The sequence below is a fragment of the Ornithorhynchus anatinus genome, chromosome 2, assembly GCF_004115215.2.
Source record: "Ornithorhynchus anatinus isolate Pmale09 chromosome 2, mOrnAna1.pri.v4, whole genome shotgun sequence".
Taxonomy (NCBI): domain Eukaryota; kingdom Metazoa; phylum Chordata; class Mammalia; order Monotremata; family Ornithorhynchidae; genus Ornithorhynchus; species Ornithorhynchus anatinus.
The window spans coordinates 32,659,178-32,679,740 of NC_041729.1; the positions used below are offsets into that span (position 1 = coordinate 32,659,178).

The 20,563-nt window shown below is 52.2% G+C and overlaps 1 protein-coding gene across 1 annotated transcript in view; it reads right to left on the minus strand.

The window, feature by feature from the left end:
- Positions 1–5,516: 5,516 nt before the first annotated feature.
- LOC100074664 (Grid2 interacting protein) overlaps positions 5,517–20,563 on the minus strand; it is a 70,666-nt gene continuing 55,619 nt past the window's right edge. The window contains 8 exon segments of the mRNA XM_039910951.1: positions 5,517–5,848; positions 8,141–8,305; positions 9,491–9,609; positions 10,940–11,069; positions 11,557–11,643; positions 13,207–13,362; positions 14,979–15,175; positions 18,070–18,150. Coding sequence (XP_039766885.1) covers positions 5,777–5,848; positions 8,141–8,305; positions 9,491–9,609; positions 10,940–11,069; positions 11,557–11,643; positions 13,207–13,362; positions 14,979–15,175; positions 18,070–18,150 — 1,007 coding nt within the window. The 3' untranslated portion in view covers positions 5,517–5,776.

Sequence of the window (20,563 nt, forward strand, 5' to 3'; positions counted from 1 at the left end):
TACCAACATTATTATTATCACTGAAAATGAAACAGAGATGGCTGTCGCACACACGCCATGACAGAAAGAGAGGCTGTGGGGATTTTCCTTCTACGTGGTGGCCACTGGATGAGGACTGTGTATCGGGAGCCATCTGGAATAACCCAAGGGGCAGCCATCTTTAGCAGGTGGGGAAACACGCATCAGCCCCTGCCGTGAGCCAACTTGAGGCAACCGCTTACCTTACCTACCGAAGCGGGCCCAGGTTCTTGTTCTTCTTCACAACCTGAGGTGTTCCGGGTGAGACCCGGAAGACCTGGCGCAAGCTAGACTCGGCCACTACGTGCCCTTCGAGTGGGGCCTTAAATTCCTTCCCTCCAGTTGCCTCTGCTTTCTTTGTCTACACGGACTGCGGTTCTGTTCCGTTTCCTGAGTGCTTTGCAACCAGTGGGCATTCACTGCTATTACTTTTCACCACTTAGGTTCTAGTACCGGCTTTGCCACTTGCCTTTTGGGTGATCTTGGTCAAGCCTCAGTTTTCTCACCTGTAAAATGGGATGAACTACCCATTCTCCCTCTCCCTAAGACTGTGAGGCGCATGTGGAAAAGGGACCGTGTCTGATTAGATTATTTCTCCACCCCAGTATTTAGTGTGGTTCTTGGCACAGAGTAAACACTTAACAAATACCACAATTACTATTTCCACTATTACTATTGGTACTGCTATTACTAATTATTACTATTATTATACTTCTCCTCCTCCTCCTCTTCCTCCTCCCACTACTACTACCGTGGCCTGGCATGAGAAGATCTGCCTGGCTGATCTGAGAAAGAAATCTGATCCGAGCCAAGGGGCTGGCAGAGAGCTCCTTTGGGTGTTTCCGATGGGAGAGCCTGAAACTCATTTCCCTTTCCTTTCGACCGACTCCGTTTTCCCAGCCCAGAGGAGGCCCTGAAAGGGGCCACTGAGGTGGACAGGCAGGAGGTAGACGCTTAAGATGCTTTTTGAAAGATCACTGGGGGAGGTGGGGGAAAGAGACAGAGCCCTGACTGATGAAGACAGAGATCAGTTAGGGCTGATTTCGTTCAGTGTGAAGTCATTCCGCCTAGCCCTCCCTTCTTCGTTCCTCCCCTCTCCCAGGCTCCTCCTCCATGTCTCCCTCCCTCTCATCCTCCCTTTTCTCCCCTTCTTCCTCCTCTCCCTCCTCCTTCCTTTCTTCCTCCTCCCTCCTCCATCTCCAGTCCTCCCCCCCACCTCTTCCTCCTCTTCGTCCCAATCCTCTCCCTCCCTCTCCTCTTCCTCTTTTCCCTCCTCCCCTTCTTCCTCCTCCTCTCCCACCACTTCCTCCTCCTCTGCCTCTTCCTCCCCCAGCCTGGTTCTCCCTCTCTTCTTCTTCCTCCCCTTCCTCTTCCTCCTCCTCCTCCCTAACCAGAGGAGGAGTACGTCTGCTTCCAGGGAAGGCCGCCAGCAGACTAAGTTATTCTTCCTGAAAGGTCCCTGGCACCCTCCGGAGGTTGGCCTCTCCTTCACACTGTCACTGGGCCTCTCCGGCCCTTTCATTTCTCCATCATTGTGCCAGTCCTACTCTGCTCCCTTGCCTTCCCCACCCCTATTTATAACCAGCCCAACCCCAATTGCTGCGCAGGTCTGCCTGAATTTTTCTTCCCTCTGCCCCGACATTAAAATAGCGAGTCGAGTTCTGCTCCGCTGCCAAGACTGACTTCTCTTCAGATAAGTTTAATAAGTAAACCTATCTGACCTTTGGAGGGTAGAGGCAGAATCCTCAAGACGGTTGCCCCTCGTTCCTTAAGGAAATAACAGCAGAGATTGGAGAGTCACCGCTGCTGAAGCTATCTTGTCTATCTAGCCGCCGACCTCTTGCCCACGTCCCACCTCTGACCTGGAATGCCCTCCTCCTATCTGACAATTACTTTCCCCGCCTTCAAAGCCTTACTGAAGGCACACCTCCTCCAAGAGGCCTTCCCTGACTAAGCCCTCCTTTCCTCTTCTTCCACTCGCTGCTGCATCGCTCTGACTTGCTCCCTTTATTCATCTCCCATCCCAGCCCCACGGCCCTGTAATTTATTTATTTCTATTAATGTCTGTCTCCCCCTCGTTGCTCGTTGTGGGCAGGGAATGTGTCTGTTTATTATCCTACTGTACTCTCCCAAGCGCTTAGTGCAGTGTCTGCACGCAGTAAGCGCTCAATAAATACGATTGACTGACTGAGGCAGCAGCTGGATCGCAGAGGGTCTAGCACCCATCTGCTCTCAGCCCCTCACTGAGATTCAAAGCCCCCCACCCCAGGAGCATCAAAGAGCCAAGTCTGATTTTCAGAATGGAGGCAGAAGCTAGCAACTTTATTTGGAAGGTACCACGTAAGTTCTGGGGAGCCGAGAAGTGAGGACACAGAAGGGACTGTTATCAAAGACCTGGGCCCTGGTGCAGCAGCTAAGGATCCTTTTAAAGTTTTCAAATAAAAATACCCTCTGGAAAAAAAAAATCCAAATAAATCGCAGCTCTAGCTCTTCTGTAAAGTCACCACAAGTAGCAAAGTCTATGTACAGTATCTTCCAACCGTGATAGTTTCAAAATAACCTCAGTCGTTTTCAGATTCGAGATAGACGCGTTTAAAAAACGTGAATAGATAATACTGTAGGAACTACGTGTGATCCTACTACATCGACTCAAGAAGACGGAGAAAGACCAAGGGAAAACAGACCTGGAAACCACTCAGTACAATCCTAGGAACTACGAGCGGGGACGGTTACCGAATCGAGAACAAAGAAATTTACATCACTTTCCAAAGCTGAAAGGTTAAAAACCAAATTCCTTGAAATAAAGAGACATCAGATACTCATGAGGTCTTCTGCGTAAGTCATGCACCAGATGGTGAGCACAGAGCCCTGAGGCCCGGCCTTGCCAAGAAGTAGGAAATAATGGCCCTCTCACAAGAACATCACTTGAGTGGCTCCTAGTGCCTCAGGGGAAGGGCAGAATCCCAAAGACCTCTCATGCTTACCCGGAATTAATCAATCATTCGACCCATCAATGGTATTTACTGAGCGCTCACTATGTGCGGAGCACTTTACTAAGCCCTTGGGAAAGCGCGATGCAAGGAAGCCGGCAGGTGCGATCCCTGCCCAAAGAGAGCTTATAGTCTATGCAGGGGAGTGAAGTATGTCTTCTTTCAGGATACTTTCAGGATAAATTCTATGGATTGACTTGCATCTCTGCACTCTGAGTGAAAAGCTGGGACCCGTTCACGCCAGGTGAATTTCATTTTAAGGGGAGCTCACTTATTTATCCTATTTCAGCAACGATTAGCCATATTCTCCTCAGGGAGGCGAGAAGGTTCCGTCTCCAACCCGGCAGCCCGCCTCCAGGCTGAGGAGCGATGGCCCTAAACCGGGCTCCTGGCCTGGCAGTATCAATTATAATGACCACTGATCCTGACCTGGTGAGTAAGTGATGGTTGGCGAGGTGGCTTTGGCAGAAGCTAGAGAAAGGTATCTGGCTCTTCCATTTCGTGAGGAGAAGCAGCGTGGCCCAGGGGAAAGAGCCCAGGCCCGGGAGTCATTCATTCATTCTTTTATTCAACTGTATTTATTGAGCGCTTACTGTGTGCAGAGCGCTGTACTAAGCACTTGGGAAAGTACAAATCAGAAGACGTGGTTTCTGATGCCGCCTCCGCCACCTGTCTGTTGGGGTGACCTTGGGAAAGTCACTCTACTTCTCTGAGCCTCAGTTTCCTCATCTATAAAATGAGAATTCAGTACCTGATCACCTGCTTATGTAGACTATGAGCCCCGGGACCGTGTCGGGCCTGATGATCTGGTAACAACCCCAGCACTTAGCCCAATGCTTGGCACAGAGCGAGCGCTGAAAAAGACCACTGTCGCTGCTGGTTTTAGGAGGAAGATCCCCACGAATAACTCCTGGTGGGAATGTGTCCACCAAACTCTGTCATATTCTCCCAAAGGCTTAGTACAGTGCTCTGCACACAGTAAGCGTTCAATAGATACCACTGATTGATCAACTGATTGATCAACCAGCGTTCTGGGATCTAGCTGAGTGAACGATGGATGTCAAGAGCACGGCCCATCTTCTCTGAAGAGCGGTCAAGGGGGTGGGAGGAGGGCAGCGTCCAGCTGGGAAGCTGTGGGAACCTGGCAACCGGTCCAGCAATCTGCTAAACTGTCTCCCTTTGGGGCGGGCCCTTCGTTGACAGATACGGATCCAGCAACTGTGGAATTTGCTTGCACTGCAGCTGTGCGGTCGGGCCTTGGGGACGAGGAGCCACCCTGGAGCCCAGGTCATAGGCTCATGATAGTGGATAGAGCACAGGACCTGGGAGTCAAAAGGACCTGGGTTCTAATCCCGGCTCCGCCACCTGTCTGCCGTATGACCTTGGGCTTCACTTCTCTGGGCTTCAGTTACCTCATCTGTACTATGGGGATTACTGTGAGCCCCATGTGGGGATTAGACTGTGAGCCCGTCAGTGGGCAGAGATTGTCTCTCTCTGTTGCCGAATTTACATTCCAAGCACATAGTACAGTGCTCTGCATATAGTAAGCGCACAATAAATACTATTGAATGAATGAATGTGGGACATGGACTGTGTCCAACCTGATTACCTTGTATCTACACCAGCGCTCAGTACACCATCTAGCACATAGTAAGCGCTCAACAGATACCATAAAAAAACCCCTCTGTCTTGGCGGCTCTGGGCAACCTCCACAACCGCGGAGAGGGCTCAGTCGGTTTTCAAACTTGGGTGTGTCACGATCCCACTCCCAGTGGAAGGTCAGAGACACCCCGACTCCTCCCCAGGTAGAGGCTGAACGTCTCGGCCCGCCGAGGATCGGAACATAAGCTGTGCTTCACCATTCCAGCGTCCGCGGACCGTCCTCTGTGGTTAAGTCCACGTCAGCCGGACTAACTCTCTCATCTGTTGGTCGGTGTGGCCTAGTGGATAGAACACAGGCCTGGGTGTCAGAAGACCTGGGTTCTAATCCTGCTCTGTCACTTCCCTGCTGTGTGACCTTGGGCAAGTCATTTCACTTCTCTGTGCCTCTGTTCCCTCATTTGCAAAATGGGGATTCAGTACCGGTTTTCCCTCCTACTTGGTCTGTGAGCCCCGTGTGGGACCCGATTACCTTGTATCTACTCCAGTGCTCGGTACGGTGCTTGGCATATAGTTAGCACTTAACAAATACCATAGTTATTATTATTATTATTATTTTTATCTGTTCCAGGCTGTGAGCCAACAGGGTCGGGGAGGGTCCCCAGCTGGGACCCCCTCGGTTACAGCCCCCCGAGGCCCAGGATGGAGCGTCTCCCGGCTCCCCGGTCCGTCCACAAAACCAGGATGACCCCGAGAAGCTAAAGCGTCATCTGGCAGACAAATTCCAAAACGGGCAAGGAAGGCGGCGGGGATGGGGGGACTGCTCAGGAGCCTCAACGGCCGTGAACACCTGGGCCCGAAACGCTAAGGCCGAGGGTGCTACCGTCGAACCGAAGCCGATGCGTCTCGGTTTTGTCATCTCGGGCCCGCTGTGGCTGCGGGGTCCGCGGTTGCTGCTGCTCTCGTCCTTTGAGCCCCGGGCCCTCCCCCTCCAGCTGTTTCCCCCAAACCCGAGAACCAAACCCCTTCTCTCGAGGTCCGTTTTCTGAGCGGTGAATGGATGACAGCGGCAGCAGGAAAACTCCAGAGCGGTAGGGCCCATTATGCGCTCGGTCGGCCACGTCTGAGGCGTCGCCTGCGTCCCTCGTGTCCGCCGCGTCGATCGCCAATCACCATGCCAGCGGAGAGGCCATCCTGGGGCTGCGCTGGCTCTCGCAGACCTGCACGTCGCTGAACGCCCGCTGTGAGGAGAGAAGCAAAACGTGGGACCCGGGCTGCGGTGACGGGCCTGGCCTAGTGTTTGGAAAGATTCCGGGCCCGGGAGCCAAGAGCCCTGGGTTCTGACGCCGGCTCCACCCCTCGCCTGCTCTATGTCCTTCGCCAAGTCACCTAAATTATCTATGCCTCGGTTTCCTCATTTGTAAAAATGGGGATTCAGTAGCTTTCGTCCCTTCCACTAGACTGTGAGCCCCATGTGGGACAGGGACTGCGACTGACATTGCATTGTATATACCCCAGTGCTTAGCACAGAGCTTGGCACAAAGTAAGCTCTAGAATGTAAGCTCCTTGTGGGCTAGGAACATGTCTACCAACTCGGTACTCTCCCAAGCGCTTAGTATGGTGTTCTGCCCGCGGGAAGTGCTCAATAAATACCTCTGATTGATAGTAAGTGCTCAACCGACACCCCAATCGTTATTGTCATTATTACAGGACTCCTAGGGTGTGATTGCCCCTCTAGATTTTAAGCCGGTTGCGGGCAGGGAATGTCTCTGGTATACCGTTCTATTGTACTCTCCCAAGCGCTTACTACAGTACTCTGACTGTCTCAGGCGAGGCAGGGCCAGCGGAAATTCTCAACAGCCCTGGGCGTTCAGCTGTCCACGTCAGTACCGGAAGGTACGGCAGGGTGACGGGGTGGCAGAGTAGCGGGACGGCGGGATGGCAGCGTGGCAGGAGAAGCGGGCGGCAGGGTGGCAGGGTGGCAGGATGGCCGGAGCCCCGGGCGGCTGGGTGGCAGGGCAGCCGGCTGGCGGGTATCCCTCCCCTCCTGCTCCCTGCCCCCGCCCCTGCGGCAGAACCCCGAGCCTCCCTGTGCGTGAGGTGGGGTTCCGCTCTTCGTGGTTGGCGGGGAGACCCAGGCGCCTTCTCGGCCCAGGCGGGGGTCCCCAGCGGTCCCTCTCGGGAGGCACCAGGGGAGGCCCAAGGTCAGCGGGGGAAGGCTCCGGGCCCTCTAGCTTCCAATGACAACCCCGCCCCACCTCCCCACTGCTTTCCCTCCAGGTCTCTAGTGGACATCCGCTGCAGCCTCGCCCACCCTGAGTCTCCACCCAAACCCCCGGGGTCAATCTCGACTCCGGGGACTTCCAGGGTCACCTGTTCCAATGCCCAATCACCCTAACCTTCCTTTATGGTTCACTCTCTCACATCAGAATTGCCGTCCATCTCCTCTTGCCGTATGGAGACGGAGATCGGCCGATACGTGAGCTCTTCCGGTACCCGAAGGCCACTGTAAACCTCCCTTCGCCCTCCTCCTTCTCAGACCTCACCATCCAATCCTTTGACTTTTTTGTGATGGGGCCTACCTCCAATCCCCTTAGTCCTTTTCCTTACTCTTCTCTATACTTTTTCCACCGGATCTCTTGTAAAATGCAGAGACGGAGACCAAACACCAGGGCACGACCGATATTTAGCGGAGCCCGACGACTGCTTCCCAGCCCTCCAGTGGCACCCTTTGGCATAAAGGATAGAGTATGGGCCTGGGAGTCAGGTCGTGGGTTCTAATCCCGATTCGAAACTTGTCTGCCGTGTGACCTCGGGCAAGTCACTTCACTTCTCTGTGCCTCAGTTAGCTCATCTGTAAAGTGGCGATTGAGAATGTGAGCCCCATGTGGGACAGGGCCTGTGTCCTACCCAATTTGCTTGTAACCACCCCAGCGCTAAGTACAGTGCCTGGAACATAGTAAGCGCTTAACGAATACCATAATACTAATAATATTGACATATCAAAGGATTAAGTTGGGCTTTTTAATAATGCTACTTCATTTTTGACTTATTTAGCTTTTGTTCTACCAGGATTCCCAGATCTTTTTCTGCCCTGGTGTGTTTCTACCCGATCTTTCTCCATCTTGTAACTGAGTACCATTATTTGTTTTTAGTCCTGAGAGTTACTACCCACTACACTGGAAGTTCCTGGAAGGCAGGGATTGTATGTATTTACTCTATTGTCCCCTCCCAAATGCAAGTACGGGGATCTCTGCACACTGTAAGCACTCAGTCAATCAATCAGTGGTATTTAGTAAGCACTTATTATGTTCAGAACCCTATACTAAGCACTTGGGAGAGTACACTACAACAGAATCAGCAGACGTGTTCAATAAATACCATCGACTGACTGATGGATTTATTGGCACTACTGAATGTGATCTCGCTTGTAAATGGCTATTTCTCCCTTCGAATTCTATTTCCACTCTCAGAGGAAGTTAGAGGCCTCATCCAACCAAAGAGCAGCAGCAGGCCGACAGGGCAGAACCTACCTCAAACTTGCTCATGAACTCCGCGAAGATGCCGAAGAAGGCTTCCGAAGTGGTGGCTTTGGCGTCTTCCCCAAAGAAGGACAGCACCTTGCTGAATTCCTCCATTGCCTCGTGCTGGAGGGTGTCCAGGGCTTGCAGAGCTGGTCGAGCTGTCTCCAGAAAGGACTGGGTGTGAGAGACTCAAGGAAAACTGCGGAACAGGTACAAGGCCCCCGTCCGAAGGAACCAGAGAGACGCACAGGGTCCTCCTCCGGGGGGAAAGGAGTGCATCGCTGAACTTACCTTTCAGTGGTGGCCGATGAAGGTCAGAATGGGTCCTTCCCCCATGGGGCCGGACACCGGGAATACCTGTGGTCCCCAGAGGGCCGCTATCCTCGGCAGCTCCTGCTCCTGCCCCCCAGCCTCGTCAACTCCCCTTCCGCTCTGAGCTATGAACCATGAACCATTGCTTCATGGAAATCTTAAGAGAAGCGGTGCAGTTCAGTGGAAGGAACGTGGGCCTGACCGCCAGAGGACCTGGGATCGAATCTTAGCTCCGTCCCTTGCTTGTTGTGTGACCTTGAGCAAGTCACTTAACTTCTCTGGGCCTGTTACCTCATCTGTAAAATGGGGATTCAATACTGTTATCCCTCTAACTTAGACTGTGAGCCCCATCTGATACAGGGAAGGTCTTTGATCTGATTATCCTGTACCTACCCCAGTGCTTAGTACAGTGTTTGGCACATTATTTTAATGGTATTTCTTAAGCACTTACTGTAATCCATACTAAGCGCTGGGGTAGATATCAGCTACCCGTGTTAGATACAATCCATGCCCCTCATGGGGCTCAGAGTAGTAATCCCCATATTACAGATGAGGGAACTAAGGAGCAGAAAAGCTAAGTGACTTGCCCAAGGTCACCAGCAGACAAGCAACGGAGCAGGGATTAGAACCCAAGTCCTTCTGACTCCCAGACCTGTACTCTATCCACTAGGCCTCACTGCTTCTTTCCTCCTCCCCGTCCTTCCTCCTGTCATAGTAAGAATAATAATAATAATGTTGGTATTTGTTAAGCGCTTACTATGTGCAGAGCACTGTTCTAAGCGCTGGGGTAGGTACAGGGTAATTGGGTCGTCCCACATGAGGCTCACAGTTAATCTCCATTTTACAGATGAGGTAACTGAGGCACAGAGAAGTAAAGTGACTTGCCCACAGTCACACAGCTGACGAGTGGCAGGGCCAGCATTCGAACCCATGACCTCTGACTCCCAAGCCCGGGCTCTTTCCACTGAGCCCCGCTGCTTCTGCGATGGCGCTGTGGAGCTGAGACGGGCAGTCCAGTCTGGAAGATTCCCGTGTCCAGAAGGATACGTTCATGACTATGGCAAACCTGTCATCGTTGGTGGCGGGCATGTTCTGACAGGCGGCCTGGATGTCGCTGATGGTGAGGTGAAGATCGTTCAGGTCAGCCGTTAATGTTCTCTGATTCACTGAGGAGAAACAGAGAGGGGCCGCTGGCTGAGCTCTCCAGCTGATGTGAAGGGTGTATCTGGCCCAAAGCGGTGGGGTGGGGAGGGAGGAAAGAATGGCAGAAGGCGGGGGAAGAGGGCAGGAGCCAGAACCCTGACCATCATGGAAGGGACCCTTCAGTGTCATTCCAGGATCCTTCCCCTCCTATCATTTACAAGATTAGAGTCTTCCCCGTGAGACCACGTGAGCCGGCTGCTGCTGTCACTAGCACCGGGAACCATGGGGACCCACGTCCCGCCTCCCTCCCCCTGTTTCTAGGAGACCGTGGCAAAATGCACCTCAGGATGCAGCCACATTTTCAAGGAACATAAGCCTACCGAATCATGACGTGGGCCTGAACTGGATTACGATTATCATTGTTTCTCCCAACCCCAATTGTCCTGATCCAAAGCGCCCATCTCCTCCTCCTCCTTTCCCTCCTTCTACTTTAAGTTTTCAATGGTATTTTTTTAATGGTATTTTCTTACTGTGTACCAGGGACTGGGGTAGATACAAGCTAATCAGGTTGGACCCAGTCCCTACTGTTATTATTATTACTATTATATCTGATGAGCGCTTACCCTACGCTTTACGTACAAAGCGCCGGGATGGATACGAGCCAATCTGGTTGGACACAATCCCTCTCCCATGTGGGGTTCCCAATCTCAATCCCCATTTTACAGATGAGGTAACTGAGGCACAGAGAAGTGAAGCCATTTGCCCAAGGTCATGCAGCAGAGCAGGGATTAGATCATGACCTTCTGACTCTGAGGCCATCGTTCTATTCACTAGGCCACACTGCTTCCCTCCTTCCCTTCCTCCCATCCCTCTTAGTCATTATCAGTCACTCCATTCTGAGCGTCAGATTGGGCAAACAAAAGCAAGGCCCTAGCTGTGAAGAATATAGATCCAAGAGTGACTCCCGGCGACCATATCTTGCCCCACGCTGAAAATGATGACGGTATTTTTTAAGCTCTTCCTAGGTGTCAAGCCCTGTTCTCAACGCTGGGGTAGATAAAAGCTAATCAGGTTGGACACAGTCCCTGTCCCACATGGGGCTCACAGTTTTACTCCCCATTTTACAGACGAGGGAAATGAAGCACAGAGAAGTGAAGTGACTCACCGAAGGTCACACAACAGACAAGTGACAGAATTAAAAGCCAGGTGCTTCTGACTCCCAGGCCCTCGTTCTCTCCACTCGGCCTCGCGTCACGCCCGGTGTTTGTCGCGTGAAACGGAGGAGGGGGACAGATCCCCAGGGTCAAGGGACAAGGTGCCAGAAGAGAAAGGCAAATGTTGGGGGGTAGTTACCTTTGGCAGCAAGGGGCACGGTGGGGAGGTCCTTGGCAAACCCCAGGAGTTCGGGAAAGTGTTGGCTCAGCGATTTGGCAAGAATATGCAGAAAGGTAGATTTTCCATCTACAGTCTTTGTTGAGTTCAGCTGGAAAAGGGTAAAAGGAATCAGTAGGTCCTGCCCAAGTCAGATCAGGGTGATAAGGGCGAATTAACTGTTCCGGGGGGCAGGATGCCCAAGGACCTGGCAAGGAGGAGCCTGAGTTTCTGCAGAGCTCAGGGGATTTAGTTCCTAAATGAGCCTTTCCCTCGCTTCTGCCTTCTCCGGGCAACGGGGGGAATTAGATTTACAGGCTCAAGACCCCAATCTCAGAGCTTCAGAACTCCCTCGGGATGCTCCTGCATCCTTGCCGGCCTCCTCGGGATGCCACTGTGGAGTTACTTCCGTGGCTACTCCGTCGGGCCTCCCGGCCTGTCCCGGCTCCCCACTGCCGGAGCTCCTGGCACTAGTGCTGGGGCCGACCACGCCAGCACTGGGCACCGGGGGAAGGGCCCGGGTGACCCTCAGGGCTAATGCCACCCTGGAGCTCCCAGCTGGAAGCGTGGGACACTGGAAGCCATAAACCCCTACTTACCTCCGTCAGGAAGTTGATCTTGAAGCCCGTGGTTTTGCCAGTCTTGGGCTGCCCATTGTTGAGATAGTTGCCCATTGCCAACACAAACTGTAATGTGAGAGAGAGAGAGAGAGAGAGAGAGGTGAGGAGGGGGAGACTCAAACCTGATCAGGCCACACAAGTATCACCCGGGTTTGCTGCCCACCCACAAGAAAGCTGGCTTGTCTGCTCAGGGCTGGGGTGGCCCCGACTTTCGGGAGGGCAGTAGGGAGTCGAAGGTGGGAGAGGAGAGAGGCAAGAAGGGAGGCCTGCCCAGAACAAGGGGGCTTTCCCTGTCCTCTAGACTGTAAACTCATTGTGGGCAGGCAATATGTCAGTTATATTGTTAAATTGTATTCTTCCAAGCACTTAGTACAGTGCTCTGCCACAGTAAGCACTCAGTAAATACAGCTGGCTGACCTACGGACTGACTGACTCTTCAATTCTAGGGGCTTGAGTTTGCAATACAGTCCCAGTGGACACCAGTGGTCATCAGTCCCAGTGCTGGGAGCCTGAAATGACAGGGCAGCTCAGACGTGGAGTGGAAGGGGGGCAGAGCTGAAGGTGGGTAGGGCTGATTGGCAGTGAAGCCCGGTGCCCTTGATTCCAAGCAACGGATTGGACCTTGGTCCAAAAAGGAGAGCCCAGGAAGGACTGGTCCTTTTCAGAAATCCTGTAACCCCAAAGGATTCTGGGCAGGGTAGCGGGGTTCAGCTTTCCAGTGGAGAAGCGGGATGGAATGTGGGGGAAGCTTCTGTATCCTCTCAGTTCCCCGGTGTTTTTCCTCATCTGCCGTTTTAGAACAAGCACCCAAGGAACCAGCCCGTGAGTAAAAGCAGTACTGGACCAGGATCCCCCTGAAGAAATCACGGGCTTGGTCAGGGTCGAGAGCGGAGGGAGATTCCCGTTGTCGACCACCGTGGGAGGGGAAGGTGGTCCCTCCAGGCTGTATTTTGAGAAACTCTCATTTGGAGTGAGAAGGAGCAAAGGGGTGGGGGCTTGATTATTTTGTCTAACACTGGAAAAAAAGCAGGTTCTTAGCCACACAGGACTGGGATGTTAAGAGTTATTACGAATGCTTCAGGGTGATGGAAAAGGCTTCTTCTGTGTCCCGGTGAAGGAAAGGAGAAAGAACGAGTGGAGAGGAGAAGGGGGAGGGAGGGGCAGGAAGGGAGACCCAAACGCGGAGGGGAGAAAAGAGAGGAGATGGAGGGAGAAGAGACAGAACAAGACTTTGAGGAGAAATTTAAAATTGGAGTGGGGAAAGAGGTGTGAGAGAGGAGAGGACAAAGAGGCCGCAAAGCCTAGTGGAAAGAGCACAGGCCCGGGAGTCAGGAGATCTGGTTCCAGTTCCAGATCCACCACTGGCCTGCCGCCTGACCTTGGCCAAGCCACCTAGCCTCTCTGAGCTTTAGTGTCTTCATCTGTAAAAATGGGATAAGATCGCTCACGAGGCCTGTGTGGAACAGTGGCCGTATCCGATCTGATAACCTTGTCTCTACCCTGATGCAGAGCACTTGGTAAGTGCTTGGTAAATGCCATTCAAAAATAGAAACAGATCCTGCCAGAGATAAGTTGAGAGAGGATACGCCTGAGGTGGAAGGCCCCAGCAGTCAAGCCTGTTTTTCTGACCTCTAAGATCTTGGCAAGTTTCTTGCTGTTCTTCAGCTCTAAGGAGGCCTTGTGCACACACTCGTAGCTGCCCTTGATCTCGTCCGTCTTCTCCTGCAGGGTGGTCTTGAAGTGGAGACTGCGGAGCCGTGTTTGATATTCTGGGACGGAGAGCATCTGGAAGCAGAAGAGGACAGGGGGAGAACCGTGGTGGGGGTGACAGCTCCAGTCGGGTCCGGGGGGGTAGCTCGTTCACTCTCAGGGTATCCCATCTTGAGTCCAAGGCTGCTTCCCTGACCCAACAACAAGCCACCTCCCCTCCACCCCACCTCCCCACCTTCTTTCCAACCCATTCCCACTCCCTGCTCTCCGAGAAGTCCCCCGCAAAGACAGGAGCAGAAGGAGCAGATGCTAGCCAGTCATCCCTGCTCCTCTGGAGTGACGGGGAGGGCCTCCCATCCTTTCGGACCCCTGTGATTTAATAATAATAATGATGGTATTTATTAATCGATTACTATGTGCCAAGCACAGTTCTAAGCGCTGGGAGAGATACATTGTAATTAGGTTGTCCCTCATGGGGCTCACAGTCTTAATCCCCATTTTACAGATGAGGTAACTGAGGCACAGAGAAGTAAAGTGACTTGTTTAAAGTCACAAAGCTGACAGGTAGTGGGGTGGGATTAGAACCCACAACTTCTGACTCCCAAGCCCATGCTCTTTCCAGTAAGCTAAGCTGCAATGTTACAACCCATCCTCCCACAGGCGGGGATGAAGACCAAAAGCGCCACACGCTAGTGGAAAGAGCACAGAATTGAGAATCAGAGGACCTGGGTTCTAATCCTGTCTCTGCCACTTGCCTATCCTTTACCTTTCTGAACCTCAGTTTCCTCATCTGTAAAATGGGGATTCAATACTGGTTCTCTCTCCCCTTGTGGGCCCCATGTGGGACAGGGACTGTGTCTCATCTGATTATTTTGTATCTGCCCCGGTGCCTGGCACATAGTAAGTGTTTAACTAATGCCACAATTCTTATTTTGATGATGAAGAATAAGATGGAGACCAGCTCTCTCCAGGTCTGCTGGGGCCTGGATGAGAGGAAATCAGCTTAGGTTTGATACATGGAGGAACTTAATTTATTGTAGTCTCCCATGTGTTAAGTACAGTGCAAGGCACACAATAAGCATTCACTGATGATGATGACAACACTGATGAATTTCCCAGCTAGGAAGGAGGTAGGATGTTCGAATGGGCTGAGGAAAATCGGGAAAAATCATTCCCCGGGGAGACCTTGAGCTCTCTAGAATGGCTTTTTCTTTCTTTTTCTTTTTTTGGTGATATTTGTTAAGCTCTTACTATGTGCAAGGCACCATACTAAGTGCTGGGGTAGATCAATCAATCAATCATATGTATTCAGCACTTACTGTGTGCAGAGCACCAAACTAGAATGTTAGCTCGTTGTGGGCAGGGAATGTGTCTGTTATATTGTTAAATTGTATCCTCCGAAGCACTTGGAACAGGGCTCTGCACACGATAAAAGCTCAATAAACACAACTGGCCGACTACTAAGCGCTTGGGAAAGTACAACACAACAATATAACAGACAAATACCCCGCCCACAACGAGCTTTCGGTCTAGAGGGAGCTTACACAAGTTAGTCAGGATGAACAGACTCCATGTCCCACGTGGGGTTGATGGTCTTAACGGGCTAACGAGGTTCTCCCGGAGTGACTTCTCCCGCCCCGGGTACCCAGAACCGAGTCACAGGCCCACAGCTCTGGGGCAGACCTGGATACCTGCAGCATGAACTGGTCGGGCTCGCTCAGCCTGCTGGGGGCATCCTTGTAGCTCTGGAACTGCTTGACCTCCTCGGCGTCAGGCGCGTAGAGCAGCAGCTGTTTGATGTGCGAGGGCTCCAGGCGCTGGCTCTCCATGGTCATGAGGATCTGACGCAGCTCCAGGTGCGAGAGCTTCAGGTGGGCGATCAGGATGGCTGAGGGGACGGAGGAAGGGGCCGCCGCTGAGCGGCAGGGAGGGCCGGGGGCGGGCCCGGCACCCCGGCGACAAACGTCCCACCAGCCCCAGAGGACCCCACAGGGAAGACGCTCTGGGGTCTGCCCGGGTCCCGGTTTCTAGATCGGAAGCCCTTGAGGACAGCTTTCTTGTCTAATCAGTCGATCGGTCAATCGATGCTATCTGTTGATGCCTTACTGCATACAGGGCACTGTACTGAGCACTTGGGAGAGAGCAATTCAGTAGAGCTGGTAGGCATAGTCCCTGCCCACAAGGACCTTACAATCTAGTCTACTAACTCCCCAGTCTCAGCCCAGTGCTCTGCGTACAGTAAGAGCTAAAATACCACTGACTGAATGGTTGATTGATAGGTTGAGGGCCCAGTGGGGACGTTACCTGGGATCCTCGCCCACCTATGCTGAGGTTTATCATCTTCCAATCAGTCAGTCAATCGATGGTATTTACTGAGGCCTTTCTGTGTGCAGAGCACTGTACTGAACACTTGGGAGAGTAGAATAGGAGAGTCGGTGGATTCGTTCCCTCCTTGCAACGAGCTTACACCGTAGAGGGGGCAGGCCCAGAGAGTGGGCCGACTGCCCAGGCCCCTACCATCCTGATCCAGGCAGGGGATCGGCTGGCTTTGTAATAGCTTTACTCTGGACAGTCCGGTTTCCAGCTGGCCGGTTGGTCCCCTAGCCGGACTGAATCTGGACTGGACGCTTCTATGTCCGGTATCTTAACCTTCAGCGATCAGCCTCCCTCCTACGTACTCCTACTGAGGCCAGAGCTGAGTCACCCGGGCCCGGGAGGGCAGCAAAGTCGGGGGCTGGTTAAGGAAAAATATGGCAATTATCATTATGAACAATGAGGTCCGGTGACCCCAGTGGCTTGACGCCTGCTCCCAGCACCTGCTCCAGGATTTCCACTCGGACCCCTGTTGGTCCCCCGCCCCTGGCCAGGAGCTGAGGCCTGAGACCCCAAAGCTCCCATGTCTCTCTATCTCTGGCAGAGTGGTCTATCTCTGGCAGAGTGGTCTAGTGGATAGAGCCCAGGCCTGGGAGTCAGAAGGAACTGGGTTCTAATCCCAGGTCTGCCATTTGTCACCTGGGAGACCTCGGACAAGTCGTTTCACTTCTCCGGGCCTCAGTTCCCTCACCTATGAAATGGAGATTAAGACTGTGAGTCACATGTGGGACAGGGACTGTGTCCAAACCAATTTGCTTGTATTCCCCCCCATATGCTTAGTACAATGCCTGGCACAGAGTAAGCACTTAACATCGTTCCCTTTATTCATTCCCCTCTCCCTGGCCTAAGGCATTTATGTCCATATCTGTAATTTATTCATTACTATCAATGTCTCTCTTCCCCTCTAGACTGTAAATTTGTTGTGGGCAGGGAATGTGTCTGTTATACTGTTATAGTGTACTCTTCCAAGGGCTCAGTACAGTGTTCTGCACCCAGTAAGAGCTCAATCAATACAACTGACTGACTGACTGACTGAGTCATGGGCGTCTGTCTCAGCTGTGCCTCAGCTCCTCCTCGAGTTCCACCTCTGCTCTCCTTCTGCCTAGCCTCTAACCCAATCTTCCTCTCCCAGAGCCAAACAGCCCTGGCCCCACGGCCCAGAGAAGCAGCTCCTTTCCTCACAATCATCGCCTCCAGCCCACTAGGGAAGGCAGCGAGCTTGGGACCCCTCCCTGCCGCCTCACCCTGGAGAACAACGCTTTGTTCCCCCTGTGCCCGCATCACCTCTCACCCTCTACTCCAGCAGAGGACGGCTCCCTCCTTCTCCGTGTATTTCTCACTGTGCCTCCATCTCTTCTATCTCGCCATCGACCCTCGCCCACATTCTTCCTCCTTGTATCTGAAGTACAATGACTCTCCTCCCGCTTCAAAGCCTTATTAAAGGTCCATGGTCTCCAAGAGTCCTTCCCTGACTAAGCCCTCCTTTCCTCTTCTCCCAGTCCCTTCCCCATCACCCTGACTTGCTCCTTTTATTCACCCACCCTCCCAGCCCCGCAGCACTTACATACGTATCTGCTATTTATTTATTTAGATTATTGTCTATCTCTCCTTCTAGACAGTAAGCTCATTGTGGGCGGGGGAAATGTGTCTGTGATATTGCTATAGCATACTCTCTCAAGCACTTAGTACCACATTCTGCACCCAGTAAGCGCTCAATAAATACGGCTGACTGACTGAGTCTTGGCTGTCAGTCCCACCTCGTTGTGGGTAGGGAATGTGTCTGTTTATTGTTATACTGTACTCTCTCAAGCACTTAATACAGTGCTCTGCACATAGTAATGCTCAGTAAATGCGATTGAATTGAATTCCGCTCTCTCCCATCTCTCCCACCTTCCAAACTCTGCACACACCACGCCACCACCCATGACTGGTCAGAGCTTCTTTGCCACCAAAACAGTTCTCTTCTGTATTTCAGAATTGGATCCCGAAGCCCCACCGTCCCCCCCTTCCGGCCAGCCCACCTCCCCCTCCCATGTCATCACTGTAACACGCGAGCCCAATTTGTCGGAGGGTGGTACCAAGTTAAGACCCATCAGCTTCCATCACTCCCTGCTGATGGCGCTACAAAATACCACGAGGCTGTCGGGTGTGCATTTCAGCTCAGAAGACGGTCCAGTCACTTGCAGCATTTCTGAATGTGCATATACATGTGAATTCTCCATTTTGAGGCGTCCCATCAGCGTTGGCCTTCCCCATTCAGACCCGAACTCTCTGTGAGCTGTGATCCTGGGCCTCCTAGAGCCGCGCTCTTCCCACCAAAAATGGCCACTAGATGAGCGGGATGGTTGGCCCACAGTGGGGTGACCCCCTCACCCACCCTGGGTTGCCATGCACGTCACCCCCACTTACACGTGTTGTAGGCTTTTTTGTGGGACAAGATCTCCACCACGTCTTTCTTTTTAAAAGGTTCAGCGGGTAAGGGAGCTGGCTCTGGAAAAGAAACTGGAAGATTTAATAATGGGTAAGGCCCAGTCCGTTCATCTCCAGCCAAGGGGACGCAGGGAGCGAGCAGACGAGGGAGATGGGGGGGGGGGGGTGTCACTCGGAGCAGAAGTCCCAGGAATCCTCAAATCCTTGGATTCGAAGATACCCAGGAGGTTAGAGAGAAAAATTCTCAATCGATACCACTGGTTGATGGACTGAAAAAAGCCAAATGATAGATGAGATTTACAGACAGACCCCCTTCCTTCCTTCCCTTTAGCTCCCCAGCAGGCTTAACGTACCCTCACAACCACCCCTAGCAGACAAAAGCCCTCTCTTGATCCCCTTTCCAGGCCTGCAAACTGGAGGCTGTCACAAGCTGAGGTTTCACCTCAGGGAAACACGACACTCCTTTGGCCCTGGAATAAGCCTGGACTTGGAGTCAAACCCTGAATGACCAAGGTGGTCATCACGTCTACTCTGGAGGGCCCCCCTCCCCGACTCTCTGCCAGCAAGGTCCCGGCCCTAGTCACTGTCTCTGCTTGAGACGAGGAGGGAGGCACGCAGAGAAATCAAGTTCAGTTTCTCCACGTGAAATCCATGATCGATGTCTTTTTTTATGGTATTTGTTAAGTGCACTAAGCACCGTACTAAGCACTAGTTGAGACACAAGCTAATCAGATTGGCCACAGTCCATGAAGCACATGGGGATTACAGTCTTAATCCCTATTGTACAGATGAGGTAATTGAGGCACAGAGACGTTAAATGACTTGCCCGGAGTCACACAGCAGACAAGCAGAGGAGCCAGGATTAGAACCCGGGTCCTCCTGACTTCTAGTCCGGTGCTCTGTCTACTAGGTCTCGCTGCTTCTCTCTGGTGACGTTCTCCAGAGGAGAGCTAAATTCCACCTTGGAGGGCTCTACAGAGTGGATCGGGCTGAATTAGTATCGGCAGTCAGCCGGGAGAAGCCAGGTCCCGAGGATTTGATTCTCTAGGTTGTAGCGTAGATTTCGGCATTCTGGTAGAAGTGAGCCATGGGACGATAGAGATGGGCTATGGACGGGGCATCCGAGTTAATTTCTCTACTGAAGGCAGTGCCTGCACAGACTTGTGGGAAGAGATGCCTTGTGGCTGCAGGTTGAGGCAGGGAGGAGGGTTAAGTGACCCAAGATGTCGGGTGACATCTCGGAGTCAGGTATCAAGGTTAGGTGACCGGAGAAGCAGCATAGTCTAGTGGATAGAGCACGGGCCTGGGGGTCAGAAGGATAGGGATTCTAATCCCAGCTCCCCAGCTTGTCAGCTGTGTGACCTTGGGCAAGTCGCTTCACTTCTCTGGGCCTCAGTTACTTCATCCATAAAATGAGGATTAATGCTGTGAATCCCGGGTGAGACACGGACGGTGTTCAACCTGATTAGCTGGTATCTACCCCAGCGTTTAATACATGGCTTGATGCACAGTAAACGCTTAACAAATACATCGTCATCATCATCATCATCATCATGTCAGGCGGGGACATGTGTCATCTGCTTCTACTGACTGTTTTTTAGACCCTAGAGACTCGGGATGAACCAGGGATCAGATTTCTCCTTTCCATCCGAGAATGCCTTTCCTATGCCTTCAAGTCAATCCGAGGAATCCCGGCACCCCTCATCACCAGCCCGAAGTTGGTCCCGAGCCACCCGTCTACTGGGAAATAGAGTCACCACGAACCCGGGGAACACAAAGCCACCCCTTGTAGGGAGGGGCAAACCAGTCTTGTCCAACACGGGCGGGAGGGGGAAACAGAAGAAGAAGAAGTGAAAAATGAACCCAAATATGAATGTGATGAAAGAACACCATGAAATACCCACTGGGAACTAATCTTTCCTCAAAGAACCCACAGAACCATCCCATGTCTGGTTAAGAGCATATAGTTACCCGCCAAGTTCTCCCAACAGGAGAGAACAGATTCAGGGAGGGGTAGGGGCTGGGGAGAGTCAATTAAAAACGAAAGAGAGAATGACCTCTTCAAAGAAGGAATGAATGAATTCTTTTGGCTTAACTGTATCACCTGAGATACCACCAGATACGACAAGGAATATGATTTTTGTGACTTTTGTTCTGAACTGGGAGGAGCCTGAAAACTCTTTGCTTCTTTTGCATTTATAATCATCCTTATCTTTCACATTTCTGTTGGCCTTTCTTTGGTTGTCTGCGGCCAATACCTTTATTCGGAGACTGTGAGCCCCGAGGGGGACAGGGATATATATACACTCTACTTCTCTAAATATAGGGAAGAGGAAAGGGGAAAATATGGTTCTGTAGCGGTAATACTGTGTATTTAGAGTATATATTATAGTATATAAATATCTACTGTCACTACTGCAAAGTCAGATTCTCCCCATTCCTCTTCCTTCCCGGAGCCCAGAAGAAGGTGAGA